Raw genomic sequence first — 20,045 nt, forward strand, 5'->3', positions numbered from 1 at the left:
GAGTGGGTGAGTGAGCGGGTGAGTGGGTGAGTGAGTGGGGTGAGTGAGTAAGTGAGTGGGTGAGTGGGTGAGTAGGTGAGTGGGTGAGTAGGTGAGTGGGTGGGTGAGTAGGTGAGTGGGTGAGTGGGTGAGTGAGTGGGTGAGTGGGTGGGTGAGTGGGTTAGTGTGTGAGCGAGTGGGTGAGTGAGTGAGCGGGTAGGTGAGCGGGTAGGTGAGTGGGTGAGCGAGTGGGTGAGTGAGTGAGCGGGTAGGTGAGTGGGTGACTAGGTTGGTGAGTGGGTGGGTGAGTGGGTGGGTGAGTGGGTGGGTGAGTGGATGAGTGAGCGGGTGGTTGGGTGAGTGAGCGGGTGGGTGAGTGAGCAAGCGAGTGGGTGAGTGAGCGGGTGGGTGAGCGAGTGGTTGAGCAGGTGGGTGAGTGAGCGGGTGGGTGAGCGAGTAGGTGAGTAGGTGAGTGGGTGAGTAGGTGAGTGGGTGGGTGAGTAGGTGAGTGGGTGAGTGGGGGGTGGGTGGGTGAGAGAGTGGGTGAGTGAGCGGGTAGGTGAGTGGGTGAGTGGGTGGGTGAGCGGGTAGGTGAGTGGGTGGGTGAGCGGGTAGGTGAGTGGGTGAGCGGGTGGTTGAGCGGGTTGGTGAGTGGGTGAGTTAGTGGGTGAGTGAGTTGGTGGGTGAGTGGGTGGGTGAGTGAGTGAGTGGGTTAGTGAGTGAGCGGGTGGGTGAGTGAGCGGGTGGGTGAGTGGGTGAGTGAGCGAGTGGGTGAGTGAGCGAGTGGGTGAGGGGGTGGGTGAGTGAGCGGGTGGGTGAGCGGGTGGGTGAGTAGGTGGGTGAGCGAGTAGGTGAGTGAGCGGGTGAGTGGGTGAGTGGGTGAGTGAGCGAGTGGGTGAGTGAGCGAGTGGGTGAGTGAGCGGGTGGGTGAGTGAGTGGGTGAGCGGGTGGGTGAGTGAGCGGGTGGGTGAGCGGGTGGGTGACTAGGTGGGTGAGCGCGTAGGTGAGTAAGTGGGTGGGTGAGTGGGTGATTGGGTGGGTGAGTGAGTGAGTGAGCGAGTGGGTGAGCGGGTGGGTGAGCAGGTAGGTGAGCGAGTGGGTGAGTGAGCAGGTAGGTGAGCGGGTGAGTGGGTGAGCGGGTGGGTGAGTGAGCGGGTGGGTGAGCGGGTGGGTGAGTGAGCGGGTGGGTGAGTGAGCGGGTGGGTGAGCGGGTGGGTGAGCGTGTGGGTGAGCGAGTGGGTGGGTGAGTGAGCGGGTGGGTGAGCGAGCGGGTGAATGAGCGGGTGGGTGAGTGAGTAGGTGAGTGAGCGGGTGGGTGAGCGAGTGAGTGAGCGAGTGGGTGAGCGAGGGGGTGAGCGAGCGGATGGGTGAGCGAGCGGGCGAGCGAGCGAGCAGGTGGGCGGGTGAGCGGGTGGGTGAGCGAGTGGGTGAGCGGGTGAGTGAGTGGGTGGGTGAGTTATTGGGTGGATGGGTGAGTGAGTGAGTGGGTAGGTGGGTGGCTGAGTGGGTGGGTGGGTGTGTGGGTGGGTGTGTGAGTGGGTGGGTGGGTGGGTGAGTGGGTGGGTGGGTGAGTGAGTGGGTGGGTGAGTGAGTCAGTGGGTGGGTGGGTGGGTGGTTGTGTGGGTGGGTGTGTGGGTGGGTGGGTGAGTGAGTGGGTGGGTGTGTGGGTGGGTGGGTGTGTGGGTGGGTGAGTGAGTGGGTGGGTGGGTGGGTGAGTGGGTGGGTGGGTGTGTGTGTGGGTGAGTGGGTGGGTGAGTGGGTGGGTGTGTGGGTGGGTGGGTGGGTGAGTGGGTGGGTGGGTGGGTGAGTGGGTGGGTGGATGAGTCGGTGGGTGTGTGGGTGCGTGAGTGGGTGGGTGAGTGCGTGAGTGGGTGAGTGGGTCTGTGGGTGGGTGAGTGGGTCTGTGGGTGGGTGAGTGGGTGGGTGGGTGGGTAGGTGAGTGGGTGAGTGGGTGGGTGGGTGAGTGGGTGGGTGAGTGGGTGTGTGAGTGGGTGGGTGAGTGGGTAGGTGGGTGGGTGAGTGGGTGGGTGAGTGGGTGAGTGGGTGGGTCGGTGAGTGGGTGGGTGAGTTGGTGGGTGAGTGGGTGGGTGGGTGAGTGGGTGGGTGAGTGGGTGGGTGGGTGGGTGGATGAGTGGGTGGGTGGGTGAGTTGGTGGGTGAGTGGGTGGGTGGGTGAGTGGGTGGGTGGGTGGGTGAGTTGGTGGGTGGGTGAGTGAGTGGGTGGGTGGGTGAGTTGGTGGGTGAGTTTGCACTCCGAGTGCGATGCAGAAGTTCCGCTCGCGTCGAACCAATTGTGGCGGAATGTATTGCAATGTATTGCACTCCGACTCACAAGGTCGCGTGGCTGATTGGATGAGTTAAAACGAACTAAATAAAAACATTAATTTTCTTACGTGGAGAGTGCTAGATATGGGAAGGCAGACGAATTGTCTGATTGTTGTTGTTGTTGTCGAGAGAGAGGCAGAGAGAGGTGGCCGCATGGAGGGAGGGTTGACTAACGCGATAAATGATTAGCAGTTATCATTATCACCATCATCAGCAGCATCATCAGCAGCAGCAGCAGCGTCAGCATCATCATCATCAGTCAGCATGGTTCATCCACCGTCTCAAATGAGGACTGCAGCAGTCCTCATGTCCTCGTTAAAGTCCTGAGTTATTTATGTGGCGGGGGCGAGTGGGTGCGTGTGCTGCGTGGTGAGTGGGTGAGTGAGTGGGTGAGTGAGTGGGTGAGTGAGTGGGTGCGTGGGTGAATGAGTGGGTGAGTGAGTGGGTGAGTGAGTGGGTGCGTGTGCTGTGTGGTGAGTGGGTGAGTGAGTGAGTGGGTGAATGAGTGGGTGAGTGGGTGAGTGAGTGGGTGAGTGAGTGGGTGCGTGTGCTGTGTGGTGAGTGGGTGAATGAGTGAGTGGGTGCGTGTGCTGTGTGGTGAGTGGGTGAGTGAGTGAGTGGGTGAGTGAGTGGGTGAGTGAGTGGGTGAATGAGTGGGTGAGTGGGTGAATGAGTGGGTGAGCGGGTGAGTGAGTGGGTGAGTGAGTGGGTGAATGAGTGGGTGAGTGGGTGAGTGAGTGGTGACTGAGTGGGTGAGTGAGTGAGTGGGTGCGTGTCCTGTGTGGTGAGTGGGTGAGTGAGTGGGTGAGTGAGTGGGTGAATTAGTGGGTGAGTGGGTGAGTGAGTGAGTGGGTGAGTGGGTGAGTGAATGAGTGGGTGCGTGTGCTGTGTGGTGAGTGAGTGGGTGAGTGAGTGGGTGAGTGAATGAGTGGTAACTGAGTGGGTCAGGAGTATGTTGGTGGGTCGGATGCATGATGTATGTTGAACTTCTTTCCCACCGTGCGTCGCCAACCGTGCGAATCGGTGGTACAGTGAGTGTATTGGTGCGTAGGGGAGCGGCAGTGCAACGCTTAGCGCGCAAGGAACCCGGCGAGCCCAGTTCGATTCCCGCTCACGGCCAACACAAGCGGCGGATTATCTGAACGGGTCCTGGGCCTCCCCTAGGTCGACTCATTGCGAGTGGGTGAGTGGGTGAGTGAGTGGATTAGTGAGTGAGTGGGTTAGTGGAGGGGTGAGTGAATGGGTGGGTGAGTAAGTAGGTGAGTGAGTGGGTGAGTGAGTGGGTGAGTGGGTGAGTATGTGAGTTAGTGGGTGGGTGAGTGAGTAGGTGAGTGAATGGGTGGACGACTGAGTCTGTAAGAGGGTGATTGTGTGAATGAGTGAGTGGATATGTGAGCGAGTGGGTGGGTAAGTGGGTGAGTGAGTGGGTGAGTGAGGGGGGAGTGGGTGAGTGATAGTGTGAGTGAGTGGGTTGGTGAGTGGCTGAGTAAGTGAGTGAGTGGGTAGTTGGGTGAGTGCGTGGGTGAGCGAGTGAGTGGGTGAGTGGTTGAGTGAGTGGGTGAGTGGGTGGGTGGGTGAGTGAGCGGGTGAGTGAGTGGTTGAGTAAGTGAGCGGGTGAGTGAGTGGTTGAGTAAGTGAGTGGGTGAGTGAGCGAGTGGGTGAGTCCACCGTGTGATCGACTACCCGACGCACCGGGCCATAACAGACGCGACCAGGCCGCAGGACCGACACGGCGCGTGTCCCCGTGGCCACTAATCCCTTTGTAATTAGCGCCCGGCGCTGCGAGCCTTGATGATTGACACGAGGACACACGCAGGGCGAATTTACAGGGCCGAAGGGGAGGGGAGGGGGTGGTGGAGGGGGTGGTGGAGGGGGTGGCGGAGACGGAGGATGGGGGTGGGAGGGAATGGGGAGGAGGAGGAGGAGAAGGGGGAGGGGTGACCAGCCCAGTCCTTCGTTTGACATTTGAATTGTACCTCCATCTGTCACTCGAGCTTCCCTACAATGCTGTTGATAATAGCCGGCGTTCCTTCCGCCGCATCCCCAGGGTGCAGCTGTGGAGAGAGACTGACCCGCCTGACATTGCGAACTACAAGCGACGGTCATGTAGAGGTCCGACCTTTCCCCTACACCCACCCCCCTCCGTGCCCACACACAAACATAAACAATAACAATCCACGGCAACAACAAAAAGTCGTCACTCAGGGAGGGAAAGGCGAGGCAGAAGGCTGATGATGGACTAAGTGGGGTAGTGTTTGTTGCTGTTTATATTTTAATAACGCAGAAGCAACTGATTCAGTTTACATACAGTATATGTTCGGTATATAAATACTGTATATGCCTTTAATTAAGTAAAGGAGGTAGAACGATCCAATCCCAATTCCTCCAGGATATTTAAAGGAGATATTCTGATTCTGGATTGTTAAACCGCTGGATCGCAGGGAGGGCCCTTGAGAAGGAGAGGCCTTCATCCAGCAGTGGAGAAACCGTGACTGCTGATGCTGATGACGACGGTGGTGACCGACGATGAATGAACGGAACGAGGAAGAGGAGGATTATTCGTCCGAGGAGTCGCTCCTTCACCGGTGGGACCCCCCCCCACCACCATCTCAACCACGTGCGCATTTAATAACGCATTTAATAACGCATTTAATAATCTGCCGCCAGTCATCGCTGACGCTAGTAGTACCTTGCTGGTCGCCGGATTAGATTCGAGATTTGGGACAATGACGCAGTCGGTATATGCAAGCCCCTCCCCTCCACCCCCACCCCCCACCCCCTCTCCTCCTACCCCTCCACCCCCCACCCCCTCCCCTCCATCCTCTCCCCTCCACCCCTCCACCCCTCCCCTCCACCCCCTCCCCTCCACCCTCTCCCCTCCACTCCTCCCCTCCACCCCCTCCCCTCCACCCCCTCCCCTCCACCCCCTCTCCTCCACCCCCTCCTCCCCACCCCCTCCTCCCCACCCCCCCCACCCCTCCCCCCCACCCCCTCCACCCCCTCCACCCCCTCCCCTCCACCCCCTCCCCTCCACCCCCTCCCCTCCATCCTCTCCCCTCCACCCCTCCACCCCTCCCCTCCACCCCCTCCCCTCCACCCCCTCCCCTCCACCCCCTCCCCTCCACTCCTCCCCTCCACCCCCTCCCCTCCACCCCCTCCCCTCCACCCCCTCCCCTCCACCCCCTCCCCTCCACCCCCTCCTCCCCACCCCCTCCTCCCCACCCCCCCCACCCCCTCCCCCCAACCCCCCCCACCCCCTCCCCCAGCAGCCCCCTCCCCCCGGTCGGGCTGTGAGAATGGCTGCCAACTGCTCAGGGTTTTCCCAGGATCGCCAGTTCTCTCTCTCTCTCTCGATGATGACGACGATGATGACGATGAGTGTTCACAATAATAATGTGTCCCTGCCGCTTTTGTTTATGGAACCTCGAAAGGTGGCAGCCCTGTGGGATGGCACAAGTTTGCCGATACTTTATCATCATTATCATCATTATCAGCAGCAGCATCATCATCGACAGCAGTGTTCGATCCACTGTTGAATGAATGTGGTTCTGAAACTGGATTTCCGTGTACCAACGACCTGTTCGTTTTATTGATTTGTTTTTTACACTTCAACACGTCGGCCGTTTCGCGGGCATTATTTTAACGTTCTGACTAAATTCGTGTCGTCGAGAGCCTCCACCACCCGACGAGGCAGTTAACGATGAGACAGTTTTTGTTTTGTCATTAATATTGTACTCGTCGTTTCAACAATTTGAAGATAACTGTTTTTCTCAACAAACCAGATGCATCGATTAGATTTACAAAAAAAAAATACATATCCGTTTTAGGCTCCAAATGGTGTAGAGTAAAAACGTTGTCCTACTACCACGTGTTAATTGGTTTCCAGGGCAACATCGATTGTGTCCGGTCCGCGAGGACTGCCGTGCGCCCCAACACCGAACAGCTGACATTTATATAAAGGATTAGTAACCATGGTGACCGCTTATAATATTGAGCTAGGGATCTGTGACCCCGCCCCTCCCAACACCCCCACTACCCCGCCCCTCCACCCCCCACGACCCCGCCCCTCTGCCCCCCACCCCACCCCGCCCCCCCTAGCCCCCCCTAGCCCCCCCGATATCTCTCTCCCCCCCCCCCAATACAATGCATATGTGTCCAGATAAGCCCTGCACGGTATCCATGAACAATGCCACCACGGTTGGTCAATCGTTGGCGCGTGAGTGGAAGAGTAGGCCAAATATACCGTCCACTAGATGGGGCCGGGGGGAGTTGGGGGGGGGGGCGTCTAGAGCCCCCTGCCAGTGGAGGCCTCTTCCGCCAGTGGCGGCGTGAGCGAGACATTGCAGGGGCTGCGCCTTTATCTTTAATGGAACATCAATTAGATTCGAATGATATGAGACAAATAATAATAATAATCGTTTGATTTTGATTCCTATGGCCATGGCTATGTAATTTTAGATGCACCAGCAGCGGCAACATGAAAACCCACAACACGTTGGTTAGCAGCAGCACTGCATGGCGTCACTTTAAAAACGGTCAACAAGTATATCGAAGGGAGACGTTTCGGGCAATGACCCTTCTGCACAGCAGAAGGCCAGCGCACCTCCTTCGTGTGCCGTGCCGGCCTTCACAGGTGTTCGCCAACAGCACTCGCCCCAACAGCCGGTTGAGGCTAACCGGAGGAGCTTTGTCTATGCAAGGCTGTTAGCAACGCTGTGTGTGTGTAGCTGTTAGCAACGCTGTGTGTGTGTGTAGCTGTTAGCAACGCTGTGTGTGTAGCTGTTATCAATGCTGTGTGTGTAGCTGTTAGCAACGCTGTGTGTGTGTGTAGCTGTTAGCAACGCTGTGTGTGTGTGTAGCTGTTATCAATGCTGTGTGTGTAGCTGTTAGCAACGCTGTGTGTGTAGCTGTTATCAATGCTGTGTGTGTAGCTGTTAGCAACGCTGTGTGTGTGTGTAGCTGTTAGCAACGCTGTGTGTGTGTGTGTAGCTGTTATCAATGCTGTGTGTGTAGCTGTTAGCAACGCTGTGTGTGTGTGTAGCTGTTAGCAACGCTGTGTGTGTGTGTAGCTGTTATCAATGCTGTGTGTGTAGCTGTTAGCAACGCCGTGTGTGTGTGTAGCTGTTAGCAACGCCGTGTGTGTGTGAGGCTGTTAGCAACGCTGTGTGTGTGTGTAGCTGTTAGCAACGCTGTGTGTGTGTGTAGCTGTTAGCAACGCCGTGTGTGTGTAGCTGTTAGCAACGCCGTGTGTGTGTGTAGCTGTTAGCAACGCTGTGTGTGTGTGAGGCTGTTATCAACGCTGTGTGTGTAGCTGTTAGCAACGCTGTGTGTGTGTGAGGCTGTTAGCAACGCTGTGTGTGTAGCTGTTAGCAACGCTGTGTGTGTGAGGCTGTTAGCAACGCTGTGTGTGTAGCTGTTAGCAACGCTGTGTGTGTAGCTGTTAGCAACGCTGTGTGTGTAGCTGTTAGCAACGCTGTGTGTGTCTGAGGCTGTTATCAATGCTGTGTGTGTGTGAGGCTGTTAGCAACGCTGTGTGTGTGTGAGGCTGTTAGCAACGCTGTGTGTGTGTGAGGCTGTTAGCAACGCTGTGTGTGTGTGAGGCTGTTAGCAACGCTGTGTGTGTGAGGCTGTTAGCAACGCTGTGTGTGTGAGGCTGTGAGCAACGCTGTGTGTGTGAGGCTGTTAGCAACGCTGTGTGTGTGAGGCTGTTAGCAACGCTGTGTGTGTGAGGCTGTTAGCAACGCTGTGTGTGTGAGGCTGTTAGCAACGCTGTGTGTGTGAGGCTGTTAGCAACGCTGTGTGTGTGAGGCTGTTAGCAACGCTGTGTGTGTGAGGCTGTTAGCAACGCTGTGTGTGTGAGGCTGTTAGCAACGCTGTGTGTGTGAGGCTGTTAGCAACGCTGTGTGTGTGAGGCTGTTAGCAACGCTGTGTGTGTGAGGCTGTTAGCAACGCTGTGTGTGTGAGGCTGTTAGCAACGCTGTGTGTGTGAGGCTGTTAGCAACGCTGTGTGTGTGAGGCTGTTAGCAACGCTGTGTGTGTGAGGCTGTTAGCAACGCTGTGTGTGTGAGGCTGTTAGCAACGCTGTGTGTGTGAGGCTGTTAGCAACGCTGTGTGTGTGTGTAGCTGTTAGCATCGCTGTGTGTGTGTGTAGCTGTTAGCATCGCTGTGTGTGTGAGGCTGTTAGCAACGCTGTGTGTGTGTAGCTGTTAGCAACGCTGTGTGTGTGTGTAGCTGTTAGCATCGCTGTGTGTGTGTGAGGCTGTTAGCATCGCTGTGTGTGTGAGGCTGTTAGCAACGCTGTGTGTGTGTAGCTGTTAGCAACGCTGTGTGTGTGTGTAGCTGTTAGCATCGCTGTGTGTGTGTGAGGCTGTTAGCATCGCTGTGTGTGTGAGGCTGTTAGCAACGCTGTGTGTGTGTAGCTGTTAGCATCGCTGTGTGTGTGAGGCTGTTAGCATCGCTGTGTGTGTGAGGCTGTTAGCAACGCTGTGTGTGTGTAGCTGTTAGCAACGCTGTGTGTGTGAGGCTGTTAGCATCGCTGTGTGTGTGAGGCTGTTAGCATCGCTGTGTGTGTGAGGCTGTTAGCAACGCTGTGTGTGTGAGGCTGTTAGCAACGCTGTGTGTGTGTAGCTGTTAGCAACGCCGTGTGTGTGTGAGGCTGTTAGCAACGCTGTGTGTGTGTGAGGCTGTTAGCAACGCTGTGTGTGTGTAGCTGTTAGCAACGCCGTGTGTGTGTGAGGCTGTTAGCAACGCTGTGTGTGTGAGGCTGTTAGCAACGCTGTGTGTGTGTAGCTGTTAGCAACGCCGTGTGTGTGTGAGGCTGTTAGCAACGCTGTGTGTGTGAGGCTGTTAGCAACGCTGTGTGTGTGTCTGAGGCTGTTATCAACGCTGTGTATGTAGCTGTTAGCAACGCTGTGTGTGTGTCTGAGGCTGTTATCAACGCTGTGTATGTAGCTGTTAGCAACGCTGTGTGTGTGTGTGAGGCTGTTATCAACGCTGTGTATGTAGCTGTTAGCAACGCTGTGTGTGTGTCTGAGGCTGTTAGCAACGCTGTGTGTGTAGCTGTTAGCAACGCTGTGTGTGTGTCTGAGGCTGTTATCAATGCTGTGTATGTAGCTGTTAGCAACGCTGTGTGTGTGTGAGGCTGTTAGCAACGCTGTGTGTGTAGCTGTTAGCAACGCTGTGTGTGTGTAGCTGTTATCAATGCTGTGTGTGTAGCTGTTAGCAACGCTGTGTGTGTGTGAGGCTGTTATCAATGCTGTGTGTGTGTAGCTGTTAGCAACGCTGTGTGTGTGTGAGGCTGTTAGCAACGCTGTGTGTGTAGCTGTTAGCAACGCTGTGTGTGTGTAGCTGTTAGCATCGCCGTGTGTGTGTAGCTGTTATCAATGCTGTGTGTGTAGCTGTTAGCAACGCTGTGTGTGTGTGAGGCTGTTATCAATGCTGTGTGTGTGTAGCTGTTAGCAACGCTGTGTGTGTGTCTGAGGCTGTTAGCAACGCTGTGTGTGTGTGTCTGAGGCTGTTATCAATGCTGTGTGTGCAGCTGTTATCAACGCTGTGTGTGTGTCTGAGGCTGTTAGCAACGCTGTGTGTGTGTGTCTGAGGCTGTTATCAATGCTGTGTATGCAGCTGTTATCAACGCTGTGTGTGTGTCTGAGGCTGTTAGCAACGCTGTGTGTGTGTGTAGCTGTTAGCAACGCCGTGTGTGTGTCTGAGGCTGTTATCAATGCTGTGTGTGTAGCTGTTAGCAACGCTGTGTGTGTCTAGCTGTGAGTGCGTGTAGCTGTGTGTATGTGTAAGGCTGTTAGCAGTGCTGTGCGTGTAGCTGTGTGTGTAGCTGTGTTTGTGTGTAGCTATGTGTGTCTATATGTGTGTGGCTGTGTATGTGTGTGAGGCTGTTAACAGTGCTGTGTGTGTAGCTGTGTGTGTGAGGCTGTTAACAGTGCTGTGTGTGTAGCTGTGTGTGAGTAGCTGTATATCTGTAGCTGTTTGTGTGTAGCTTTGTTTTTATCTGTATGTGTAGCTGTGGGTAGCTGTGTGTAGCTCTGTGTGTGTAGCTGTGTATGTGATCAGCTGTGTATGTGATTAGCTGTGTGTGTCGTTGTGTGTAGCTGTGTGTAGCTCTGTGTGCAGCTGTGTGTGTGTAGCTGTGTGTGTGAGACTGTTATTAGTACAGTGTGTGTAGCTGTGTGTGTGTGAGGCTGTTAGCAGTGCTGTGTGTGTAGCTGTGTGTGTAGCTGTGTGTGTGAGGCTGTTAGCAGTGCTGTGTCTGTAGCTGTGTGTAGCTGTGTGTGTGAGGCTGTTAGCAGTGCTGTGTGTGTAGCTGTGCGTGTGTAGCTGTGCGTGTGTAGCTGTGTGTGTGTAGCTGTGTGTGAGGCTGTTCGCAGTGCTGTCTGTAGCTGTGTGTGTAGCTATGTGTGAGGCTGTTCGCAGTGCTGGCTGTAGCTGTGTGTGTGTAGCTGTGTGTGTGTAGCTGTGTGTGTGTGTGAGGCTGTTCGCAGTGCTGTCTGTAGCTGTGTGTGTAGCTATGTGTGAGGCTGTTCGCAGTGCTGGCTGTAGCTGTGTGTGTGTAGCTGTGTGTGTGTAGCTGTGTGTGTGAGGCTGTTCGCAGTGCTGTCTGTAGCTGTGTGTGTGTAGCTGTGTGTGTGTAGCTGTGTGTGTAGCTGTGTGTGAGGCTGTTCGCAGTGCTGTCTGTAGCTGTGTGTGTGTAGCTGTGTGTGTGTGAGGCTGTTCGCAGTGCTGGCTGTAGCTGTGTGTCTGTAGCTGTGTGTGTGTAGCTGTGTGTGTGTGTAGCTGTGTGTGTGTAGCTGTGTGTGTGTGTGAGGCTGTTCGCAGCGCTGTGTGTGTAGCTGTGTGTGTGTAGCTGTGTGTGTAGCTGTGTGTGTGTAGCTGTGTGTGTGTAGCTGTGTGTGTGTAGCTGTGTGTGTGTAGCTGTGTGTGTGTAGCTGTGTGTCTGTAGCTGTGTGTGTGTAGCTGTGTGTGTGTAGCTGTGTGTGTGTAGCTGTGTGTGTGTAGCTGTGTGTGTGTAGCTGTGTGTGTGTAGCTGTGTGTGTGTAGCTGTGTGTGTGTAGCTGTGTGTGTGTAGCTGTGTGTGTGTAGCTGTGTGTGTGTGAGGCTGTGTGTGTGTAGCTGTGTGTGTGTAGCTGTGTGTGTGTAGCTGTGTGTGTGTAGCTGTGTGTGTGTAGCTGTGTGTGTGTAGCTGTGTGTGTGTAGCTGTGTGTGTGTAGCTGTGTGTGTGTAGCTGTGTGTGTGTAGCTGTGTGTGTGAGCAGCCAGTGGCAGCTGGTCGCTTATCTTTGTACAGAGATAATTATAAACAAATTCCACCGTAAAACCTTCGCGTAGTACTTATCCCAGTCGTTTGTGTGTGTGTGTGTCGTGAATTTAAATGCCCCGTGTAATTGACAGATTCTAAATTGGAGGTTGGGTTGTTGGGGATAGAGGGGCGGGGTCGAGGAGAGATGTGTTGAGCGTGGCTATCCCTATGCGGAGCGGTAGTGTAGCGGTCAGCGCTACGCTGCGGTGACGATTATATGAACCGGTCCTGAGCCTCAACCTAGGTCGACTCAGCCTCAAATGAGTACCTGGTGCGGTGTGTAAACATCGCCACTTGGGAGGCAAAGGCGGCCGGGCGTGGTGTTGGCCACCCACCCCCTCGTGTGCCGTGCCGGCCTTCATAGGTCGGTCGCTAACAGCACTTGCCCCAACAGTCTGTTAAGGTTAGACGGGGGATCTTTGTCTTTGTGTGCGTGTGTGGGGAGCGGTGACACAGCGGGTAGCGGCGCTGCGATACGAACCCGGCCAACACAAGTGGCGGTCAATGTGCATCGGCTCTGGGCCTCCCCTATGTCCACTCAGCCTCAAATTAGTACCCGGTGCGGTCTGTAAAATATTGCGACGAGGGATACAAAGGCGGTCGGGCGTGGTACTGGCCACCCACCCCCTCGTGTGCCGTGCCGGCCTTCAAAGGCGCCACTCGCTGACAGCACTTGCCCTAACAGTCTGGTACAGCTATACGGGGGATCTGTATCTTTGTATGTAAGCAAATATATCCTTCATCCACCATGGGCCTTGCCACCTTTACCCCCCCCCCATCGCCCCTCCCCCCTTTCCCCCGTCGCCCCCCACTTCCCCACCCCCTCTCCAATCAGAGATACCCGAGCACGTGTCACTAAATGCCGACACACGCCACTCACATCCCTGGTGTTAGATGCAGTGCTGGGGATCAGCGGGGTGTACGCACTCTCCAATCTCGATGATGATGATGAGTGGAAATAACTCGCGCACTCACAGCAAGATGACCCGAGGTTCGATTCCCAACTCGTGAGTTCTGCCGAGTGTCAGTGAGTGTGAGGGTGGGGTGAGTGTGCGTGGAGTTTGTATGTGATGATGATGATAGTGGTGGTGATGATGGTAGTAGTTGTGATGATGGTAATGATGGTGATGATGGTGGTGATGGTGATTATGATTGTGGTGAAAATGATGATGGTAGTGATGATGATGATGGTGAAGATGATGGTGGTGGTCATGATGATGATTGTGGTGAAAAGGATGATGGTGGTGATGATGGTGGTGGTGATGATGGTGAAGATGATGATGGTGAAGATGATGACAGTGATGATGATGGTCAAGATGATGATGATCGTGGTGATGATGATGGTGATGATGAAGATGATGACGGTGAAGATGATGGTGGTGGTCATGATGATGATGATGATTGTGGTGAAAATGATGATGGTGGTGATGATGATTGTGATAATGATGGGTGGTGGTGATGATGGTGAAGATGATGAAGATGATGACAGTGATGATGATGGTCAAGATGGTGATGATGGTGATGATGATGGCGAAGATGATGATGGCGAAGATGATGATGGTGGTGATGATGGTGATGATGATGACTACGATGGTGATGATGGTTATGATGATGGTGATGATGATGGTGACTACGATGGTGACGATGATGGTGATGATGATGATGGTGACTACGATGGTGATGATGGTGGTGATGATGGTGATGATGGTGACTACGATGGTGATGATGGTGATGATGGTGGTGATGATGATGATGGTGACTACGATGGTGATGATGATGGTGATGATGATGGTGACTACGATGGTGATGATGGTGATGATGATGGTGATGATGATGGTGACTACGATGGTGATGATGATGGTGATGATGATGATGGTGACTACGATGGTGATGATGGTGGTGATGATGGTGATGATGATGGTGACTACGATGGTGATGATAGTGATGATGGTGACGATGATGATGATGGTGACTACGATGGTGATGATGGTGGTGATGATGATGATGGTGACTACGATGGTGATGATGGTGGTGATGATGGTGATGATGATGATGGTGACTACGATGGTGATGATGGTGGTGATGATGGTGATGATGATGATGGTGACTACGATGGTGATGATGGTGGTGATGATGATGATGATGGTGACTACGATGGTGATGATGGTGGTGATGATGATGGTGACTACGATGGTGATGATGGTGATGATGATGATGGTAAACTCGTCCTCACCTTTCCCGGACTCGTCTTGCTCGCTGGCAGCTCTCGCACCGCCACCGCCACTGCTGCCCCCCACGACTCCCGACAAGGGGGGCTGCGCTGCCCCCCCGTATCCTCCCTGAGGGCGCTCGCTGCCCTCGGCCCGCTGGCGCATCCAGGGGGGTCGGTACTTGATGATGCGGGCCCCCCCAGAGAAGGGTTCGTCCGGACCAACTCCACCACCACCACCTCCACCACCTCCACCACCTCCACCACCTCCACCACCTCCACCACCACCTCCACCTACACCACCACCGCGGGGTAGCCCTGGAAAGGCGGCGGGGGGCGAAGCTGCGGGTGGAAGGTAGAGGGGGGGGGGTGCGGTTAAGAGGGGGGACGGGGGGGGGATGGGGAGGGAGAGTTGGCGGATGGAGATTGAGGGAGATGCGGCTGTAGTGGTGGTGGTGGTGATGGGCGTGGTGGTGATGATGGTAATTGTGGTGGTGGTGGTGGTGATGGGCGTGGTGGTGATGATAATGGTAATTGTGGTGGTGATTGTGGTGGTGGTGGTGGTGGTGGGCGTGGTGGTGTTGATGGTAATTGTGGTGGTGATTGTGGTGGTGGTGATGGGCGTGGTGGTGATGATGGTAATTGTGGTGGTGATTGTGGTGGTGGTGGTGGTGGGCGTGGTGGTGATGATGGTAATTGTGGTGGTGATTGTGGTGGTGGTGGTGGTGGGCGTGGTGGTAATGATGGTAATTGTGGTGGTGATTGTGGTGGTGGTGGTGATGTGCGTGGTGGTGATGATGGTAATTGTGGTGGTGATTGTGGTGGTGGGCGTGGTGGTGTTGATGGTAATTGTGGTGGTGATTGTGGTGGTGGTGGTGGTGATGGGCGTGGTGGTGATGGTAATTGTGGTGGTGATTGTGGTGGTGGTGATGGGCGTGGTGGTGATGATGGTAATTGTGGTGGTGATTGTGGTGGTGGTGATGGGCGTGGTGGTGATGATGGTAATTGTGGTGGTGATTGTGGTGGTGGTCATGATGGTAATTGTGGTGGTGATTGTGGTGGTGGTGATGATGGTAATTGTGGTGGTGGTTGTGGTGATGACAGTAGTTGTGGTGGTGATGATGGTAATTGTGGTGGTGATTGTGGTAGTGATGATGGTAATTGTGATGGTGATTGTGGTGGTGGTGGTGGTGGTGGTGGTGATGGTCCTCGTGGTTGTGGTGATGACAGTAGTTGTGGTGGTGGCGGTGCTGTGGTAGTGGTGGTGATGGTTGTGGTGCTGATTATGACGGTAATTGTGGTGGTGATGGTCGTGGTGGTGATAACGGTGGTTGTGTTGGTATTAATGTTGTGGTTGGACTTCCTGAATGATTATTGTTAAAATTCACTTGTATCATAATAATCAATATTATCGTCAGTAGCATCGAGTTAAAAATTCGTAAATCGAAGGTAATCATCATCAAAATGAACATATCGTAATCATCATCATCATCATCTTAATCTTAAATAACAAATATAATCATCATCAACCTCACCAACTCTACACGCCATCGCCACCAGACTCACCAAAGACAAAGATCCCCCGTGTAGCCTTAACAGACTTTAGGGGCAAGTGCTGTTAGCGAGCACCTATGAAGGCCGGCACGGCACACGAGGGGGTGGGTGGCCAGCATCACGCCCGACCGCTTTGTCTCCCCATCGACGATATTTACACGCCGCACCCGTAACCCATTTACGGCCGAGGCGACCTAGGCGGAGGCCCAGTTGCGGTTCAGATAATCGTCACCGGTGTTGGTCGTTACACTACCGCACAATCACCCGCAACACCACCACCACCGTACAATCACCCACAACACCACCACCACCACCACCACACAATCACCCACAACGCCACCACCACCGTACAATCATCCACAACACCACCACCACCACCGCACAATCACCCACAACACCACTACCACCGCACAATCACCCACAACACCACCACCACCGCACAATCACCCACAGCAACAACACCACCACCACCGCACAATCACCCACAACACCACCACCACCACACAATCACCCACACCACCACCACCGCACAATCACTCACAACACCACCACCACCGCACAATCACCCACAACACCACCACCACCACCGCACAATCACCCACAACACCACCACCGCACAATCACCCACAACACCACCACCACACAATCACCCGCAACACCACCACCACACAATCACCCGCAACACCACCACCACCACCGCACAATCACCCACAACACCACCACTACCACCGTACAATCACCCACAACACCACCACCACCACCGCACAATCACCCACAACACCACCACCGGCACACAATAACCCACAACACCACCACCACCACTACACAATCACCCACAACACCACCACTGCCACACACTCACCCACAACACCACCACCACCACCACCACCACACAATCACCCACAACACCACCACCACCACACAATCACCCACAACACCACCACCACCACCGCACAATCACCCACAACACCACCACCGGCACACAATAACCCACAACACCACCACCACCACTACACAATCACCCACAACACCACCACTGCCACACACTCACCCACAACACCACCACCACCACCACCACCACACAATCACCCACAACACCACCACCACCACACAATCACCCACAACACCACCACCACCGCACAATCACCCACAACACCACCACCACCGCACAATCACCCACAACACCACCACCATCACACAATCACCCACAACACCACCACCACCACACAATCACCCACAACACCACCACCGCCGCACAATCACCCACAACACCACCACCACCACCACGGCACAATCACCCACAACACCACCACCGCCACACACTCACCCACAACACCACCACCACCACACAATCACCCACAACACCACCACCACCACACAATCACCCACAACACCACCACCGCCGCACAATCACCCACAACACCACCACCGCTACACAATCACCCTCAACACCACCACTGCACAATCACCCACAACACCACCACCACCACCACACAATCACCCACAACACCACCACCACCACCGCACAATCACCCACAACACCACCACCGCCACACAATCACCCACAACACCACCACTGCTACACAATCACCCTCAACACCACCACCACCGCACAATCACCCACAACACGACCACCATACAATCACCCACAACACCACCACTGCACAATCACCCACAACACCACCACCACCGCACAATCACCCACAACACCACCACCACCACCACCGCACAATCACCCACAACACCACCACCACCACCACACAATCACCCACAACACCACCACCACCACCACCACCACACAATCACCCACAACACCACCACCACCACCACCGCACAATCACCCACAACACCACCACTGCCGCATAATCACCCACAACACCACCACCGCCACACAATCACCCACAACACCACCACCGCTACACAATCACCCTCAACACCACCACCACCGCACAATCACCCACAACACGACCACCATACAATCACCCACAACACCACCACTGCACAATCACCCACAACACCACCACCACCGCACAATCACCCACAACACCACCACCACCACCGCACAATCACCCACAACACCACCACCACCACCACACAATCACCCACAACACCACCACCACCACACAATCACCCACAACACCACCACCACCACACAATCACCCACAACACCACCACCACCACCACACAATCACCCACAACACCACCACCACCACCACCGCACAATCACCCACAACACCACCACCGCCGCATAATCACCCACAACACCACCACCGCCACACAATCACCCACAACACCACCACCGCTACACAATCACCCTCAACACCACCACCACCGCACAATCACCCACAACACGACCACCATACAATCACCCACAACACCACCACTGCACAATCACCCACAACACCACCACCACCACCGCACAATCACCCATAACACCACCACCACCACCACCACCACCGCACAATCACCCACAACACCACCACCACCACCACCACCACACAATCACCCACAACACCACCACCACCACACAATCACCCACAACAGCACCACCACCACCGCACAATCACCCACAACAGCACCACCTCACCATCTCTGTGAGTCCCTTCCGACACGGACCCCCTTGAGGCCCACATGCCGATGCCCAACGCAGCTCCCTGCTGCTGCTGCTGCTGCAGGGGCCCCTCCAAGGGAGCTCCCGAGGGCTCCTCCAAGACGTCCGCCGAGACCGCCACGTGGCCCCCACCAACACCACCACCAACACCACCAACACCACCAACACCAACACCACCACCACCACCACCAACACCACCAACACCACCGACACCACCACCACTCCCGGCAGCGACCCCAGCCCTGGCGGCGAGACGGGCGACGAGGGGCGCCGAGTGGGAGAGCAGAAGACTCCCGACGGACAGGTAGAGCGCCAAGAGGGCCAGGAATCTGAGCGGCCGCACGGGGCGAGGCCTGAGCAGGAGGAGGCATCGCCGCTGCGCTGCCGCCGTGGCCTGCATCGACCAGGGCGCCGAAGGGGCCGGCATCGCGCGCGGGGTGCCGCTGGCGCCGGCACGCGTCCACGAGGCCCGAGGTGGAGTCAGGACGCCGGCTCTTGCTGGGGCGGCCTAGCCGCCAGCTTCGTTTAAATCGGCGCCTCGGCCACAGTGGCCAGCGTCCGTGCGGTTCATCCGAGCACTGATGACTTGGGAGTGATTTTTTTTTTGGGGGGGGGGGGGTGGGTGGAAGTTTGTTTGCTTGTTGGGTGGTGGTGGTTGTGGTGGTGATGTTGTTGTTGTTGTTGGAAGAGTTTGAGTCTTCACGGCAAAGTATTGAAAAAAGTGAGATTTTCAAACTCGGGTCCGACAATGGACAATGAGTTGTTGATATTTGGTTGTTTGTTGCTGGTGTTGAGTTGCTGTTGTTGAGTTGTTGTTGTTGTTGTTGAGTTTGCTGTTGTTGAGTTGTTGTTGAGTTGCTGTTGTTGAGTTGTTGTTCAGGTCGGGGTTTTGATTCGAGTAGATCCCAACGGTGAAGTTTTTTTTGCAAATATATCTCAATTCATAATCAGGTACAAGTTTAACGAGGTCCATACAAATCAATCGTAATTGTTGCTGACGTTTATTTTGATATTGTTTGTCGCTACTGTTGCCGTTCTTGTTGATGTTTGTCAGAGACGTGGTGTGTTTTAAATCATCTCGATTTTCTTTGATTTGCTTTTTTTTTACAGAAATGCACGCGCTCAATAAAAACGGACGTTATAAATTCTCTCTTTATATTGTTATTATTGTTGTTGATATTGTTGTCGATATAGTTGACAATGCTTATCTTGCTAAATCGCCGCACGTAATCTTCTCGGCATCGCAATCAAAACACAGAAACAAAAATAATCCCACCACCGTCCTCATTAACACGGCTTTCGTAAAACAATAGCCGCTCCAAATGTCAATGGGGGCGACGTTTCGGACTACGACCCTTTGTCTTCATGCAGCCCAACGGGGGGAGGGGGGGGGGAAGACATTTGATACACACTTAGTCGATAAAGTCACGCGCAATTTTTTTTTAATTAACACAATGGGAGAAAATCGAACAACCGTCACTAAAAAATTCGAACTGTCCGTCAAACGAACATTTAGATTCAATGTTGTTGTTTTCACGAAGCGGTACGCGTACACATGGCAATCCTCTATAAGCGCGCAGTGAAGGAAAATAATAAACATGATATGTTTATTTAAAATGAATTAACCTTAACAAAGATAAACCGTCCCTTAGTTTACATTCAAGCGGCGCGTGCTGCACCCATTTGGAGCTCTAACGCCAGTGATTGACAACACACACACACACAAGCAAACACTAACAATTCATCAAAATACGTTGCGACTCAATTAACTTTAACCGCGTTATTCCATTATTATTTTTACTACTACTACTGCTGCTACCGTTATCATCATTATAATTATTTTTTATATTCTGCTGGATATTCCACGCCGGCGAGGGATAATTCAAAGCCAGGCAAACAATGTCACGGCTGGAGTGACTCACCGATGAATTGCCACCGTGGAATTTTGGAGGAGGAGGAGGTTCGTTCGCCAGTGCAAGCCGCGTGATCCCTCACTTTAGTTCCGAACAACTGGAACAAACAAACGAAAAAAAAGCACGAAAAATGTGTTCCCGAACAA

The 20,045-nt window shown here is 54.4% G+C and overlaps 1 protein-coding gene across 4 annotated transcripts in view; it reads right to left on the minus strand.

Annotated features, from left to right (window-relative positions):
• LOC116950053 (sialate:O-sulfotransferase 2) overlaps window positions 1–20,045 on the minus strand; it is a 232,344-nt gene that overhangs the window by 39,807 nt on the left and 172,492 nt on the right. For all 4 annotated transcript variants that reach the window (XM_076072580.1, XM_076072578.1, XM_076072577.1 and 1 more), the window contains 3 exons: window positions 19,909–19,996; window positions 17,963–19,347; window positions 13,846–14,163 (listed from right to left, as the gene is read on the minus strand). In XM_076072580.1, the coding sequence (XP_075928695.1) occupies window positions 13,846–14,163; window positions 17,963–18,413 (769 nt within the window). In that variant the 5' untranslated portion in view covers window positions 18,414–19,347; window positions 19,909–19,996. The remainder of the gene's footprint in view (window positions 1–13,845; window positions 14,164–17,962; window positions 19,348–19,908; window positions 19,997–20,045) is intronic.

This window comes from Petromyzon marinus, chromosome 38, assembly GCF_048934315.1.
Source record: "Petromyzon marinus isolate PM22_M1 ecotype Great Lakes invasive population chromosome 38, UKy_Petmar_22M1.pri1.0, whole genome shotgun sequence".
Taxonomy (NCBI): Eukaryota; Metazoa; Chordata; class Hyperoartia; order Petromyzontiformes; family Petromyzontidae; genus Petromyzon; species Petromyzon marinus.